The sequence below is a fragment of the Suricata suricatta genome, chromosome 5 (assembly GCF_006229205.1).
Source record: "Suricata suricatta isolate VVHF042 chromosome 5, meerkat_22Aug2017_6uvM2_HiC, whole genome shotgun sequence".
NCBI lineage: Eukaryota > Metazoa > Chordata > Mammalia > Carnivora > Herpestidae > Suricata > Suricata suricatta.
In genome coordinates this window covers 112,030,070-112,047,198 of record NC_043704.1, presented here as the reverse complement: position 1 = coordinate 112,047,198, position 17,129 = coordinate 112,030,070, and the positions used below count along the sequence as shown (strand labels likewise).

The 17,129-nt window shown below is 37.1% G+C and overlaps 2 protein-coding genes and 1 long non-coding RNA gene across 6 annotated transcripts in view; 1 reads left to right on the top strand and 2 right to left on the bottom strand.

Annotated features, from left to right (window-relative positions):
- The window catches only part of RNF13 (ring finger protein 13), a 163,586-nt gene extending 155,332 nt beyond the window's left edge, over window positions 1-8,254 (top strand). For all 4 annotated transcript variants that reach the window (XM_029940060.1, XM_029940059.1, XM_029940061.1 and 1 more), the window contains 2 exons: window positions 7,204-7,284; window positions 7,572-8,254. In XM_029940060.1, the coding sequence (XP_029795920.1) occupies window positions 7,204-7,284; window positions 7,572-7,936 (446 nt within the window). In that variant the 3' untranslated portion in view covers window positions 7,937-8,254. The remainder of the gene's footprint in view (window positions 1-7,203; window positions 7,285-7,571) is intronic.
- The window catches only part of LOC115292138, an 11,985-nt gene extending 461 nt beyond the window's left edge, over window positions 1-11,524 (bottom strand). The window contains exons 1-2 of the long non-coding RNA XR_003908817.1: window positions 11,260-11,524; window positions 10,121-10,162 (exon numbers count right to left, since the gene is read on the bottom strand). This is a non-coding gene — a long non-coding RNA (uncharacterized LOC115292138). The remainder of the gene's footprint in view (window positions 1-10,120; window positions 10,163-11,259) is intronic.
- A 1,472-nt stretch (window positions 11,525-12,996) lies between these two features.
- Window positions 12,997-16,964, bottom strand: PFN2 (profilin 2). Its single transcript, XM_029940064.1, has 3 exons — window positions 16,935-16,964; window positions 15,185-15,377; window positions 12,997-13,412 (listed from the first exon to the last, which is right to left on the bottom strand). Exons 1-3 carry the CDS (start codon window positions 16,947-16,949, stop codon window positions 13,315-13,317), a joined length of 306 nt encoding a protein of 101 aa, XP_029795924.1. The 5' UTR covers window positions 16,950-16,964; the 3' UTR covers window positions 12,997-13,314.
- Window positions 16,965-17,129: the final 165 nt, after the last annotated feature.

Below are 17,129 nucleotides of genomic sequence, written 5' to 3'. Positions count from 1 at the left end.
TGCTTGCTTAGATTTGGATTTTAAGCTTGTTATATGGCTTTATGGCCTCTAAGGCACTTTTTCCTGTCCTTAATCAGTAAAGTAATTCACAAACACATTTCTAAAAACAAAGTTGCTGGTGTCCTGCTCTTCAGTAAAGTCATTCGTTTCCTTACTGTGCACGGTCACATTTCATCATAGTACATAAGAAATATCTGACCTTGAATTAAACTTTTAGAATATAGCTGCTATTTGTAGCATCCTAGAAAGGTTTGTAACAATATGAAACCATGGAGATAGAAATAAACTGTCTTTGCTTCTTTTCCATATGCGGCAGTATGAAGGAAAAAAGTGCTCTGGCTTATGAACTGGAAACATTTAAATTTCTAATTAAGTGGCAGTTTAAGAATATTTCTTAAACTCTTACTCTCTTTACATTGTGAGTCAGAGGGGACTACTTCAATGTGAAATTCTAAGTAGGTGTGCTGGGAGACAATACAGGCCTAATGGTTACGACCATGGACGGCCCTGAGTCTGACGCACCTTGCTGGCATTCTGGATCACCATTTATTAGCTGTGTGACCTTGTGCAAGTTTCTTAACCTATCCATAATCTCCTTCATGTGTAAATATGACTGACAGTACCTATACTTCATAAGGTGGGTGGGGGGATTTAAATCAATATGAAAATCAGTATGATAAATGCTTATAATACAGTGCCTGGCACACAGCCCTTGGTAGCAATTATTATTATAAAAACAAAAAATAAGTGGTAGCAATTATTATTAAAAAACCAAAATCCTTAAATAAAAATCGTTAAGTACTAGCATCATAAAAATTCAGGCATTAAACATTTTTTTATGATAAAAAATAAGATTGCTAAAATCATGAAGCAGTTAAAAATATGTAATTTTGTAAATATTACACTTGGAAGTTTCTTTATGAAAGTAGCCCTAAGTTTGACCTTGTTGTATGTTTGCTTTAAAATGGTTTGGTTATCATGAGACTTGACATCTAAAGGGAAGAAAAAAAAAAGAGGACTGTTATGCATGTTCTAGTGTATGCTAATGGTTTTGACCATATGCATAGATGTTAGAAAGAAAAAAAAATCCAAATTGTTGCAGTTTTCTCATGGTTGTACTCCCCACGCCAGCGAGTCACAGCACCAAACTGCAGTCTTCTGAGAACTCTTGTAGGCTTAGAATGTAATAGAAATGCTAATTGTAGAGGAATTTATAATATTTTAGAAATACCTGTCAAACAAAAAGAATCTGGCATTTGCAAGTTTTCCATACACATATTTTGGAATCACACCCACAGAAACCAGCGGTTGAGGCGGGGGCACGAGGGGTATCTGTGAGGTTAGTCAGCCCTCTCATAGCGGACATACTTGGAGGATGTGATCGCCTTACTTCCTCATTGACCTTCACTTGGCAGCTCTTTCAAAACTTTGTGCTGATTAATACTTGAGTGATTTAAATATTGATTTAGCCATTTCTAGCACATATAATAGCGTTTTAGTTGTGTTGCTTCTGAAGCGACTTCCTTATATCTCTTTATTACTCATTATTGCCCTCAAAAATAACTCTTCAATTGAAATTGTGGTTTCCTGACTCATTTGGTTAATGTATTTCTCGAAGTCTGTAACCAGAAGACTGCTTACTACATACCAAGTTTCATAGCAGATGAAAAATCCTTATGTTTTCACTTAACATTCCTACTAAGCATTTGAGGCAGTCTCTGTGGGAGCTGTCTCCCCTGCAGTCAGTATGTGAAGGAGCCAGATCCCTGAGATATAAATGGTAAAACAATGGGTTTCTTACTCGAAACTTTAAGTTACCAGACACTTTAGCTTAATCACAGAGGTTTTCCAAGATAGATCTACAAGGCAAAGGATATTATTTCAGGGACTGGAAAAAAGCAATACAGCATTTTAAAGCAGAATATGTAAAAGTGGAGCAATACTTAATTTTACAGTTTTTTTGTTTATCAACTAAGACATGCTTAATTTTTATAACTACATTTAACTGCCTTTACTGTAACCCTGAAAGTAAATACTAGTTCCTTTGTCCAGGGGTTAAAAATAATCAGGAATTCTCAAGCAAATCTGGCTTTAAAAATATTCTATCCTGTTCTTTTGTTTAGAATTCTTGGGAACTGGTATGGAGGAGAAGAGAACAGAAGATAAAATTAGTTTATTTCCTAGAAAGAGCTTTCACTGTTTTCTTTACTGGTAAAGTAGGGAATAAGTGGCAAGGTATTTCCTCTAGAAGATCAGTAATTTTTGCTATGAGGCTCATGAACCCAATGGCACATCTTCCCTGGGTAAATTATTTAAACTGTTTTTGTTATTATCTCTCATAAAACCTGTATGTGTTTAGTTAGCCCTGAATGTTCACTCTCATATCATTTACTTTGAGGAAATGTATTCTAGTTGACTTAAGCCCTGGTCTATTTTGTTATTAAATTGAATTAGGTTTTGCATTAATTTGTATGTGTTTGGCTAGATAAATCTCAAACTAGCTCATTTTTAGTCATCTCCAGAAATGGTGATTCCTCTTTCTGTATCTGTTATGTCCAAATATTTCTGTTACAACATGGCTAGATGCAGATCACCACTTACCTTTTGAGGTTGTTTAAGAATGAAAGGCCACTGTGGTTGAGGCATGTGTGAAGGGGTGGTAAAGGCTGTGGTGAGATCAGATGGGAAAGGAGAGGGGGGTCAGATAATACACAGCTTTATGAAGGTCATGATAAGTAGCTCAGATTTTATTCTGAGATGGGGAACCATCTAAATGAGATTGACATGATGTGTTTAAAAAGAAAAAAATCACCCAGGCAGCGCTGGAGAAAAACCGAAGCGGGTAGGAACAGAAGGTAGACTAGAGGCTCTTCTAGCAGTTCAGGTTATTGGACCAGAGTTAATTGTGGATATGGAGAGAAGGGGACAGATTCAGGATATGTTTTACAGATAAAAATCTACAGGACTTAGCGACAGATTGAATATAGGCTCTAAGGGAAAAAGACATTCAGGGGATGCCCAGGCCTGATAAGCTGCTCATGCCGCTGCAGTGGCTGCCTTAAGTCTGCGTGATTCCTTTTCTGATGGGTCACTGCCTTTGTTGTACCAAGGTTTTGGAGGGAAACAAGAAAGAACAGACTTACAGGGAGAAAATCAAAGTTCTTTCCACTTATAGAACATTTCCAGACTGATGGGACTTTAAAAGCACATTCATGCAGTTTTTCTAAAACACAATTCAAGTAACAATAAATAGTCCAGAAACATTCTAGACAGAGGTGTTTCCATAGTTTCAAATAACAGACATGAATCTCACCCCTCCTGTAACTTAATGAATTAGCAAAGTCATCATCTGACAGCATCTGGAGGGGCTTTCTATCAGGGTTTCTCAACTTCTGCACTGCTGGCCTTTAGACGGGATAAGCCTTCCTGTGAGGGGCTGTCCTGAGTGCTGTGGGACGTTTAAGCAGCATCCTTGGCCTGCTAGACACCAGCAGCACCACCTCCCAGTTGTGAAAGCCAAAGACGTCTCCAGATATCACCAAATGTCCCTGGGGGGCAGAATCCTCTCTGCCCTGCTGGTTTATACTAAGCAAAACTTTATAGCATGGTGTGGACAGTAACAAAACAAACATTTTACAACCACTCATAAAATCCTTTTATGCTGCCAGAACTGATGGACAAATTGATTATTTCAAAAAAATCTGCTAAAGTTATAAACTATACAAATAAATACAAATTTACCTTTAAGTTAAATATAAAGCCACTCAGCAGTTATTTGCTGCTGGGCCATGGACTTAAGAATGAATCCACTGACTGGATTTCCAGGTTGTCATGGTACATGATGCATTTCCTACCATTTTTAGTTTCAGGCATTTTAAAATAGGGCAAAAATTGGCTTCTGATTTCATTCTTTTTATCAATACATAAATTTGTCCAGTCTTAGATTTCTCACCCATACTTCACATAATCTCATTCTGGCTGGCAAGGGGTTGGGGAAGCAACAGCTTTTATTAAGTGTTCTTAATAACCTAGCTTGTCAAATAAAACCAGCCTTTTACACTCATAGTTCAGAGCTGCTGAATATTACCCTATGTAATACAGACAGATGCAATGACCACTGCTGCTCTCTAAGCACACAGCTCGTCTGATGGGACAGAAGCACATGGCACTATTAGAGAGCAGCCTCCTTCCAGTACACCAGGTCGTAAGTCAGTATTCCTATCCACCAGTTTTATCAGGGGGCGATTTATACCAAACACTATGTAAAGTATTCTTCTTGTGTTCTTTTGATCCACAATCCTAAAACATGTATGTTAATATTCTTGTTTGTTTTGAGAATACTGAAACATGGAAATGTATTTTGTACTAGGTTACAGAGCTAATAAACAAAATTATTAGGATGAAACCCCCCCAGCATTGTAACATGTGCTTTACCATTTCATCATGAGTCCAAGGCCAGGGGGGTTAGTTCTCTACAGAGCACTAGGCTCCAGTCTGGTGCGTGATCACAGACTATACTTTTAAATCTTGACCTCTTCTTATCCATTTCCTGGAACAATTCAAAGGATTGCTAAGGAAAGCTCAGTGACTCTGAAGCATCAAGCCTTGGGTTAGTTGAGGGCTAACCCCAATACTACTTGGATTGATTTTCTATTGCTGTAGTAGCAAAGTACCACAAACTTAGTGACTGAAAACAACACAATTATCCTACAGTTCTATAGTGACACAAGTCTCAATGAGCTAAAATCAAGATGTCAACAGGGCAGTGGTCTCTTTCGGAGGCTCTAGGAGAGAATCCATTTCCTTGCCCTCCATCTTTCAAAGCCAGTGACATCACATCTCCCTGACCATTCATCCAGTCACATCCTCCTGACTCTAAACTTTTCTGCCTTCCTCTTGCACCTTTATGGACCTTTGAGATTACACTGGGCCCACCTGGACAATGCCGGATAACCTCCCTCTCTCAAGAAAATGAGGCTTAGAGCTTTGGGGCACAGCTCTGAACTGGAACCAGTCTGTTTCTTTTAAGTTATATTAACTACATCATTTTCTGAAAAATGTGTGGCATTTTATAAAAGGAAACAAATTGTGAGGTATTTCACTTTGGATTGAATCCTAAATCATTGGTTCCGTCTCCATAACACACTGAATTAGATAAAACAAATTATATTTTTAAAGTGATTTATAAGATAATGGCCAAAAAGGGCTATAGGAAGTTACACTCCTTATTTTATAATACCAGGGAGATAGTCAAATAAATGTCAGTGCAGTTCTACAAAATCAATAGGTTTAGCACAAATAATTTTCCAGATATGGTGATGGCCTTATCAATATATTTAGTAATATTAGAACTTAACCTTTGATATTTTTAACTCTGTAGTTTCTGTAATAGGTGTTTCCAATATTTTTCTCAATAGCTGAGTTTCCTTTAGATTTTATGCCATGTGTTATTGCAATTTTTCCCTTGTCTTCATTTTTTAAAATGAGGACTCACATACGATAGTAAAATACAAGTAAATATTCTATTACTTGTTGCTACAGATCTAATACATTCCAACAGGAATGCAGTGTAAAATCGTTACTAAAAATCCAATGTTTAAAACTGTTGTAGTAGTTTGAATTTCCCTTAGAGCCAAACCTAAGACAAGGAGTAAGACCCAGGAGATTTCTTGGGGGAAATCACCTCAGGAAGTAAGAGTGACGGAGTGTGGAGGGAATGAAAAAGTGGGTCTAAACTGAGCTACTTACTCTGTGGACAGCAGGGTCTCAATCCCCTAGAGTCCCTCTGAGGAGCCATGGGCCTCAGCATTGTCCCTCGCAAGGCGACCAAGGCCTTTATGCACCAGATTACCTCCTCTAATGGTAACTGTATCTGTGTTTGATGGGCACCAAAATGTAAAGTTTGATATGAGAAATCAGTGATAACTGAACTGCCTATTAAAACCATTCTCAAAGCCCATGTAAATGGAGCAACTGTATAATTACAGATAATTCCAGATATGTTGGAGTCCTTTGGTCTTTTAATAGTTTGAAATGCATATATTCAGTCTCACCAGATTCCACTTACAAAGTTCTAACAGAGGAGCTTGTATTCTTTATAAAATGCATTTGATACTTGCTTCTATGGTAACCAAATTCAGAACACTGAACAAAAAATAACTGTTATTAAAGCTTTCTTGTTAGGACTCCTCCTGAATGTGTAATTTTAAATGACTAAAGAATGTTAAAGGGATTGATAGAACGATCGTTCCCTTCTTTATGGGTCATGTTCATCTACACTATCCAGACAATGGTTTTATTTCTGATTTGTCTTCCAGAGTTGTTACTTTGTGTTGGGGGACAGGCAATGAATTTGTCTTTTGTTCCCTGAGATTTTTAAATTTGTACCTAACATACACACTTAATGTAAAACACCAAATTGAAAGCAGTCACAGGGGTCATGGCCACTACTGACTCAACTTCAAAAGCTGCTGTATGTAAGACTGCTAATTTCTTTAAAATCAAGTACACATGAATTCCAAAAAGAGCTACTGATAAATATTCATGATTTATCAAGGCAGGAAGTTCAAACAAGAAATTAAAAGGGCAGCAGTATTAATAAACACCATTTAGTGAATGCCTGTGTGCCTGGCCCTTTGCTCACTCACAAACCTACAGGGTAGATAGTCTCTTGACAGATAAAGAACTGGATATCAAAGGCTAACTTGCAAGCACCACAGAGCTAGTAAATATTGGAATGGATGAAGCTTCGTGTCTCATTCCAGATGTTTCCCCACTAACATATTAAAACACACTTGAGTATGTTGTTTACATTTTGCCTTTAAAAATTACTGAGACCTTAAGAAATCTGAACAGTGAAATTTGTCTTTGGTATAAAATATTTCAAAACTTGCATTTGAACAGTCCTATAAGACACTACTGCAATGATGATTCTTTTAAAAATAATCTTTTGCAAAGTGAAACAAACTTGACATCCATTTTTAATTTCTTATTTTAGGTAAAAGATTATTTAAATTAAAACTTCAGGTTCCTGAACTTAAAGCAGCTCCCTCATCTGACAGGAAACAATAAAAAGGTATCATTTACAGATAGGTCAATCAAAAGACATTTAAATAACTGAATGAGGAAGACCTCACTTTAAGACTTTGAAAGACTATTTCTCTACATCTTTTCATTAATTATATTTACTACTGTCTGTCATAGGAGATGAATATGACGTATGTGCCATTTGTTTGGATGAATATGAAGATGGAGACAAGCTCAGAATCCTTCCTTGTTCTCATGGTATGAATAATTACATACTGCTTTGAATTTATATGTACTTTGTATTTAGGCTCAGTATTAGAGGAAGAGACAAAAGACTGATTAGCACACTATAGGCCAGGTCTTGTAGTAATTAGTGGTGTCCTTAAAGGATGGGGGTAGATTTATAAAAATTTACAAACTTTTCCTTCTCCTGTCCCTACATGATACATATAGATCAGAACATGAATAAACATGGCAAGAAATAAAACATGCAATGTTCTCAACCACAATATACTATCTAAACGATGTATATATTTTCTTAACAGCTTATCACTGTAAGTGTGTAGACCCTTGGCTAACTAAAACCAAAAAAACCTGTCCAGTCTGCAAGCAAAAAGTTGTTCCTTCTCAAGGCGATTCAGACTCTGACACAGACAGTAGTCAAGAAGAAAATGAAGTGTCAGAACATACCCCTTTACTTAGACCTTTGGCATCTGTCAGCACCCAGTCATTTGGGGCCTTGTCGGAATCCCGCTCACATCAGAACATGACAGAATCTTCAGAGTATGAAGAGGATGACAACGAAGATACTGAGAGCAGTGATGCAGAAAACGAAATTAATGCACATAGTGTTGTAGTCCAGCTGCAACCTAATGGTGAACGGGATTACAGCATAGCAAATACTGTTTGACCTTCAGAGTGTGATTGGGTTATTTCCTAATAAATGTTTAGGTATGTAATTTTTTTTTTATTTTGCTCCCTTCAGAGATTCCTGTAGAAAGAACTTATTTTAGTATTCTACAGTTTAATCAGATTACTGAGGCAGGTTTTTCTGATCTGGTATTTACCTGCAGGAGTATACTTCATTTCACTGATAACTAGTAATAGACTGGTGCTGTAACTCAAGCATCAAATCAGCTCTTCTTCTGGAATGAACTATAGCCAAAACATTAAAAAAAAAAATTCCTCCGTATAGCTTGCAGTTAAGACCTAGATCACAGTATGCAAATGTTTCGTGTTTTACACACAAGGTCAGTGCTGTGGCCACCTAGCATGAGCTAATAAACAACTCCTATTTGCATAAAGTTTACCTAGAGTTGAGTCAGAATGTTTGTTCTGTTATTTCCCCAAATTTCCATCACTCATGAGGAGTGACATTTAGCATTTTTCCTTCTATCAGCACCGAAAAGAAACTCAATGCTGTCTTTTTTCTTTCTATTCCTAAGTAGTCTTATCCTCATAGGAATGGTCTGTACTAGTGCAGATTTCATAGGGTTTTTGTTTTTCAAGGTTTTAAATACTATAGTGTTATGAATTTGATACATCAGCTAAAGTAACATGTCTCTGGACTTGACTTACTGAATTTCAGTATCCTTAAGGGTTTTGTGTTATGATCACAGCAAAAAGAAAATGTATAAAGATACCAAACTTCAGCAACTGTTAATACTCTGTTAATACAGATCATATACCTCTTAACAAAGAGCATCTTATGCTAATTAGCCCTGCTAAACTATGTACAGAGGAAATTGTTCAAGTATTGGGTTTGAAAATAATTGCTTATGTTTAACAGAACTAATGATGTATTTAAACAATGTATTATGAAAAGCTAAATTATATTATACATCATTGTAACTATGTAGAAAATATAGACTTATGTATAATCAAAATGCTAAGAATTTTTATATGGCCTTGTATGAAGGGAGTTTGAATGTTAATAAACACGTTTTCCACTTTAAGAACTGGCAAATATTTGTTCTGTAATATTACCCACATTAGCCTTATTTATATGCATAGTGCTACAAAGGTATAATAATTAAGGTAATTTAGGTCAGATAAAACCACCAGCTTAGAATTTTATACAAGTGCTCACAACCAATTGAGGAATCCATCCAAAACTGCAGCCAATATTCATTCCAATGATCATGTACATTGTGGTACCCTACTATAATTATGGTACATCCTTACAGTAGACCTCTATACAGCCTTGAAATAATAAATATCTAGATCAAGCTATACTGACGGGAATTTTTAGTCCACAAAAGCATATTAGAAAATACTAAGTATACTTTGTATAGGAGTCTTAAAATTTTTTTTACAATATAAGTTCAAAAGAAATGTAACAATTGGGGAAATTTTACTTTCTGAACTGCTTTTTGAAAAAAATAATGTAAAAATTAGGCATTTCCGTATAGGAAAATAAAAGGTTGAATTCAGTATCCACTGACACCAGGTCATCTCACCCCTAACCTCCTTTTACACATAGGCCTGAGAATCAGATCCTAGGTTTACTGTAGTAGTGAAGCAGAGCTTTGGAATTTGATGTACTTGCACAGCCCTGACCTTTCCAAACCTATTGGGTCATTTGTACAATTTCACTGAACCTAAAGTAGGGTATGAAGACAGAACCCTGCACTCAGTACCTGCCACATAAAAATACACAATACCTTTTATAATATTTAAGGTAAATAATACAGGTATCATACCTAAAGCCATATTTTTAAAGAAAAAGTTACTGTAACATGTATTACTAAATATTGTATCCCTTCAGTCTTAAACTACAGATCAAAGACTTGGTTCCTTTAAATTTAAGTGTTAGGATATTTTTCTGAGGCAAAATTGCCCCTTTTAAATTCCCAACTGTTACTTTTAGTTGTTAAAAAAAAAAAAAAAATTATGAAGTGTCAATTAACACCACTGTCCCTATAGGATTATTTCTAGTTTTCTTAATGTTCTATTAAAATTTCTCATTATTTCTTCTTGGTGGAACTATATAGCTTTTTAAATAGGGCATTAAATAAAATCTAATTTCTATTAAAAATATTTTCCTAATTAAAAATTTCTGATTATATGAAAGAATAGTCACATGGAAACTTACCCCAGAGTTGAATTTATCTTGATATTTTGCCTTCAGAAATACCTATGTAAAATACACGTATACATTATACACTGTATGTCTTTACACTGTATGCAACATGTTTATTACCTCATTATTTTAACCTCTACTAGTGAGCATTTTCTCATGTTAATTCAATGACTATTTTATTCTCTGGACATACAATAATTTATTCAATCCATCCCTCTGATAAGTTAAATCTTACAGTTTACCAAGTTTAGTTAAGTAATGTGGTGTGATGGGCACTCTGGTATACAAATTTAGGTAGCCCAATTTTCTTAGGTTAAATTCCTGCAAGTATAAAACAGATACATGTATACATTTTCATGCCAAGAGCTAGTTTCATTATTTACTATTTTCAGTGATAAAGTTGCCCTCTTTCATCTTCTTCCCTACCTACACCCCCAACACACACATCCCTATTTACAGGTTCATTAAGGTATTTTCACAGTTTTGGTCACTGCTTTCTAAATAGTTACCCTAACAGTTCTTTACAGGTAAAGACTGAATGTATATTATTACTGTTAAATCTCAAATCATCACAACCCAACCACCAGATTTTCATTTGGCCAATTTTTGTTCATAACCGGGATCTTAACAGGTGAAGAAACTGAAGTTTTGGTTGATTTTCCATTGCAAGATGTGCCCAACTACCAAAGTAGCCCCCAACTCCTTATCTTCCATACTTTTACATCCCTGTATGTTCTAATTCAGAACTACTGCCTGACAACACTGTCAGGTTTTTTTTACTTATAAACAGTTTAAGAGATTCCCATTTCCTAACCCACTATTTCTCAAAGGGTAGCATACAGGCCCCTTAAAATTAATCAGATGACCTGGCGATTATTTCTAAAGGGAGACTTCTGGAATCCCATCTCCAGGATGGGAATCCAGAGCCCAGAATCTGCATTATAACCAGCTCCCCAGTCTTCCTTAGACCCACCAACTTTTGAGCATTCCTGCTCTGAGCTTGACAGTTCATAATCAGTATTAAACATTTACTAAACTTGAATACATACTAGGGACCTTATGACCTGTAGAATTAAACATGACTATTAGGTAGTCACAGTTTACAGGTCACTCCAAAGCCAGAAACTGTAGGAATATTCCAGTTATCTTACATGCTGCCTAAGGTCTCGTCTTATGTGAGTCCCAGCTGGTTGACTTCAGCAATGCCAATAGAGCTTCCAAAGCTAAATAAGTCACATGACAGTTCAACACAGAAGAATCCACAATGCAGAAACCCTTCTTGGTATTGGGCTCCTCACTGCTCACTAGATTTCACATCTAGAGATCAGCAACAAGAAAAAAATATTTAATTTCTAGTGGGTAAGTCAATTTTCCTTGTAAGTCCAAAGATCGCTAAAAGCCTTTAAAAATAAAAAATAAAAAAAAAATAAAAGCCCATTAAAAAGAAATTCCCAGGCACTCATTTTATCTATGGTAAACACTACAGAATATGGAATGCTTAGGCCATAAGCTCAATTTTAAGATTTTATGCTTGTAACAGAGCCTAGCCTATTCTGTATATTCCAGTGTGTCAAAAATCAACGGTAACAAGACAACAGTTTACATAAACAACAGGAGTCTAGAATATTTGGTTGGAATAAATTTATTTCATCTGTCTGTAAACAAGGTGTTTAATAGTTATGGCATTTTTTTAAATGCATATTAAATCAGATGAGTTAGACTGTATCCCAGATGTAACAAAGTGCAGGGAAAGAAATGGACAAATCAGCAACAAGATTTGTTTTTAAATCTGTACATTATCCACAAGGCCCAAACAATAGAAGCAAATACTAGAATGTCCCTAAAGTAGTGCCATTCGAAAGAAACCTTTAATAGGTCAGTTAAAATCCATCTCACAATAGCAACAGTTCATTTTAACAATAGTATGGCACAGAACACATATGAAAAAATTCATCACAAGACAGCCAAGTCCACAATAATGCAACTTCATATAAAAACTCAAGCTGCAAATAAAAATTGGTCCTATGAAGAACAAACTGGACACACTCCAGATGGTTATGTTGGGATACCTAATGTCCATAATGGCAGCCTTTTACAATTTTACTAAAGAATAGAGCTGGTGTGCAAAGAAAAAGACAGGAACAAAAATCTGAGCTATTGCAATGATGGAATGTCCCTGGGGATTCGATCTGTATGGTTACTGTACCGTCGTGGGAGGAAGTGCCTTTTGCTCTTGTTTTGCAGTTGCACTCTTCATATAGCTTGTAGACAAAAGGTCTGTCTCTACTCAAGTGCAACAACAATACCAAAAGCAAACTACTGCAGCTTTCAATAGCTCATCAAAAAAAGGGTATTACTTGGTTAAATAACCAGGCAATGCATAAAAGATGGAAGCAAACCAAATACCTATGTGCAAAGGGAAAGGGTGGGAAAAGAGGAGTGAAGGAAAGAGGCATGCACTTTTTCCTCCCAACCATGCGCTACAAAAGGAAGACTAAATTATGAGCTAAGTAAATGCTCAAAGTGCTGAAAAGACATTGATCAAATTAGAGATTGTACAACCGGCACCTTGCTTAATATTAACTTATTTTAGTTATCAATATCCCATTAATTGCTAAGACAAAGTGATGCCCAACTTGGCATGCCCCCTCCCCCCGAATTTCAAGGTATCATGCAAATCATTATTGTGCTGCAATTATGTTGCCAGATAAGGGTTGGTTACATACAGTGGTTAACATACAAATGATCCATTGGGTAAACAGGAATTATGACATTAGAAAATAGGTAAAGAAAAATTAGCTACCATCTATAGTCTGGTAGCACTGTGACCATAATTGGGGTGGTGATGAAGACAGTTGCTAGGTAGATGGGGAGAGGCTGCTTACACATCAGACCTCCTCAGGTATAAAGCGAGTTCATATGCTTTCTTGTTAAGTGTGCCTCCGTGGACACCTTCCTTTCCCATGACTATAACCAATGCTGGAGTACATAGGGAAACAAAACAAAAGTGAACATAATTATTTAAGGGGGGGGGGAGGGCAGAAAGAAAGACACCTTTCCCCACCAACAGAGGGATACAAAGGAGACACAGGTTCATACCCCATCACCCTGCATTGCTAATAAAATTTCCAGAATTAAGACTCAAGCTTACAGCTAGGAAAGTTTAAGAGCAATTTTCCCCTAATACTTAACAGTCTGCCTAGCAGCTAGAACCCAGAGTCTCTCAAGTATTTTGCCATTGAGTATGCCTTCTTATTCAATCCGCCTCCATGGACCCCTTCTTTTCCCATTACAAAGACCAAGACTGAAAGAGAAAGAAGAAAAGTGTTTCAAAAGAAGTGTTAATCAAGAGAGTCACATAAGTTTTAGCAGACAGAACCCCGATTAATAAGTTAACATTAAGTTAGTTTTCTGTGAACTGTCAAGCACTGAAGTCATCCAAGTCTCCAAAAAGGAGAACTTTCAAAGTAGTAATATGCTAAAAACACTGATAACTGCATCCTGGAAATCCAATCAGTGCAGCTGCAGTGCTCCATAAAACTATCTTTACACTAGCTAAAAAAAAAAAAAATAACAAAAAAGTGATCATTTACCTTCTATTCTAGGGCAAAAAACTTCTAGTTAGTATAACAAATTATTAGTCTGGCCCCCAAAATGTAAACTTATAAAACTTAGGTGATTATTCACAAAATTCTCCCCAACTTTAACAGGCTTCATTAAATACAAACTATTAAGTCTGACCACTGAGAATGTGTCTATGCCAGAGGAAAACCAAAACCCAATTTTAAATAGCATCTTCAAAGCCATTCAGAAAAGACCAAGGAAAACACACTTAAGGCTTCTGCTTACTGATATGCTCATTATGCTTTGCTTTTGAGTTGAAACTCCTGGAACAGGTTTGCTATTTCCAACAACAGGTTCTTCTATCATGCAATTCAGAGGACTATCTCCAAAATACATGTAGAAATTAGATTTTATACTTGCTACCACTAGATGTCAGTAGTGCTGTAGAGTATAAAAATCTTATTCTGGTTTTATGTCACATGGTTAATACCTCTTTTTAACATTTATCTGAATTCAGCTAATGTTTGTAGAGTTGTCTATTACTTCAGTTATCTAATTTTCCTACAGAAAGATACTTTGAAGTGTCAACTCACATGAAAACAAAAGTAACCTTTAGGATAATCACAGGAGTGGTAGAACCACAGCTACTTAAAAGTAGCTTCAAGTTTATTCACATGGTAGATTTGGTCTTAAAATCAGCTGTGCCAATTCTGCTGAGGCTACACAGCCCTCTTAATTTACGAAATATTTACACAGGTTAATACATTTAAATGTATTTGTAAACAATTACAGGTCTTAAAAAAAAAAACCCTCAATTTTGAAAGTTTTTTCCAAAAAAGTAGTGAAAATTTACATTTACATAGAGAAATAAGAATTTCTGCAACATTGACAACAATCAAGAAGCACCAGAATTCTGGACCAAGTGTATAAATGAAATATAATTTCCTATTTTTCAAATTTAAATCACAGACACACTCTATCTTTGAAAACATTTTGGTTAACAGGCAGCTTACTACTAAACCTCTATTTCTCTCTTCCCCAGCACTGTTTCAGATAGAAACATGAGCAAATGTTAATTTTTCCTTTTTTATGCTGAACAGCGAATGATTACAATGCAAGAAAAAGAAGAGATGCAAAAGGGAAAGACTCAAAAGGACTAAAGTCTCCAAACAATATGAACAGTTTAAGAATCTAGTATACCATAAGATTATCATTCAACGTGGAAAGCAGTTTAAAAGGTAAATTTGGATTTTCAGTTTACTAAAGCTGAAACCGAAAAATTAACGTGAATACTCTGTTTTAGAGTAAGGTCAGGATCTTAAGAGGCTGGGCTGTATATGCAGCTGCTGTAGAGTAGGTAAATCTCAAAGCAAGGGAGGGCCTCCCTCCAGTGCTGGGCAGTTCACAAAAACCACCTTAATAGCCATTATGGACTAACACTTTTATTCAAAATGTTAAACTGCTTAATAAGTTGTAGCGTGCAACTTTTAACCGAAAGAGTATTTTGCTTACCTCTACCAGCTCTGCCGACAGCAACGTTGTATGTTGGCTCCCCACCTTGACTCTTTGTCCGAATGTCCATTGTGCAGTCACCATCGACGTATAGGCTATCTCTGATCACTGAGCACTTCTTTGCGCCAAGAGTCAAACCGTTGGTAAAGAAACCTTCCCGGTCTTTTCCTACAATCATATCTATTTCTACTGGCTGCCCCGCCAATGGGGGGAAAAAAAGGAAAGAAAGGAAAGAAAATAACCCATGAAATTGTAATCAATTCCTTTCAGGCCACCATTTGGTGGAAAAACTTTGCCAAGATTGTACTACTACTACTAGAAAACATTCACATTTTACTGATGTAAAATCAAGTTTCAGTCTTTTCTAAAGAATTACTTAACCCTATAGGACTAAATGTTTTATAACACTTATATTTCACTTAACAATGTACCAACTCAAGACCACTCTGCAAAGAATCTACATAAGTGGTAGCTGACACTAGATAAACTGCAAACTTGAGGGTATTTACAAACTGTTTCAAGTCGGGTGGTACCTGAAATGCTTATGTAATGGTAAAAATTCACCTATAAACTTTCAAAAACTGCTTTTCAGTCACATTAGTTATGCTGCATCAAAAGTTGCTTGAAAGTCTCCTGAAAAAATGCCCATGCACAACAGACCTTCCCATCTGCTTTAAATAACTTGAAATACCGCCCCCCCAATAATTCGAACTTCAAACCTTAGACCTCAGCTCATTGCCAAATTCATATTTCCCTCTTTATTTTTCTAGCCACTCTCCTTTTCCTCTCCAACTTCCCTTCCCCTCCCATCTCAGTAATCAGTTTTCTTTCTGGGCAAACGCAAAGAGGATTCTGGAGGTAGCTCTGCAGCAGGTAATGGTTTAAAAAGAAAGAAAGAAAATGGAGGGAGACGGGGAAAGAAACTGAGGTAGCCACCAGAACCGGAAAGGAGAAAACGTGCATTCTAACATTCCATGAATAAGAAGGAAGGCGTCGCCCCCATCAGAACTGCAGAGTCATAGCAGGCCCCAGCCATTTCCAAGCACACTCCCGCAATGTTCCCGGCCAGACAGCGGGAACTCACACACAAAGACAAGAGGACTGCAGAAAAAAGTTGATCACCAGATAGATGGCAATTCTCCATGAGAACTGTAGTCCACTGCGGTTATAACAGACCTTAAAGTACTATATCAAGGACGGAGTTCCACACTGTTAGATCTTGAACCATGTTAAGTGGTACAGAATAATTAGTACCATCCATAATAGGGGGCCTGAATTCTGGCGTTTGAGCGGAGGGGAGAGTGGGGCTAAGAAATTAAGGGAATGCCCGTGTTACTGACACAACCATCACAATTTAAAAAAAGACCCTCGTGCTGAAAGAGAAAACAATAAAGCAGCACTGGAGGTTGAGTAACAATTATTTCCCAAACATGTGGCAACCAAGTCAAAACCATCAAGTCACAAGAAAACCAGGCACTGTGAAGCATAAATCTGCATTAGTCCCTTTACTACCTTCACTAAAGAGGGAGGGACTTGGAGAAGTGAACGGTCCCCTCGGCCTTCACAGATTATTGAAAGCCCCATAAAGGCACCCCCCTTTTTAGAGCTGTGTTGCGTAATTGGGGATAACGGTATATCAATGAATCTCCATAGGAGGAGAGAAATCAATGGCAGTTCGCCATCTTGGAGAATTAAAAAAAAAAAATCCTATGGAAGCAGATCTGAAGTCGAGATTCACGAATCCACCTACGTTGTCGGCGTACATTTCTCTCAAGTCCCAGAGGCCTGGACACCGGCAAACCTACGCAAAGTCGCTGCGAGGATCCTGAGGGCCCGGCAGCCGCCTCCTCCCACAGCCCGCGGCGCGGGCGGCAGGCTGTCCGCGGAGCAAGGGGCAGCCCGGCTGCCAGACGACCCTCGCACGGGCCCCGCGCGCCCCGGCCCG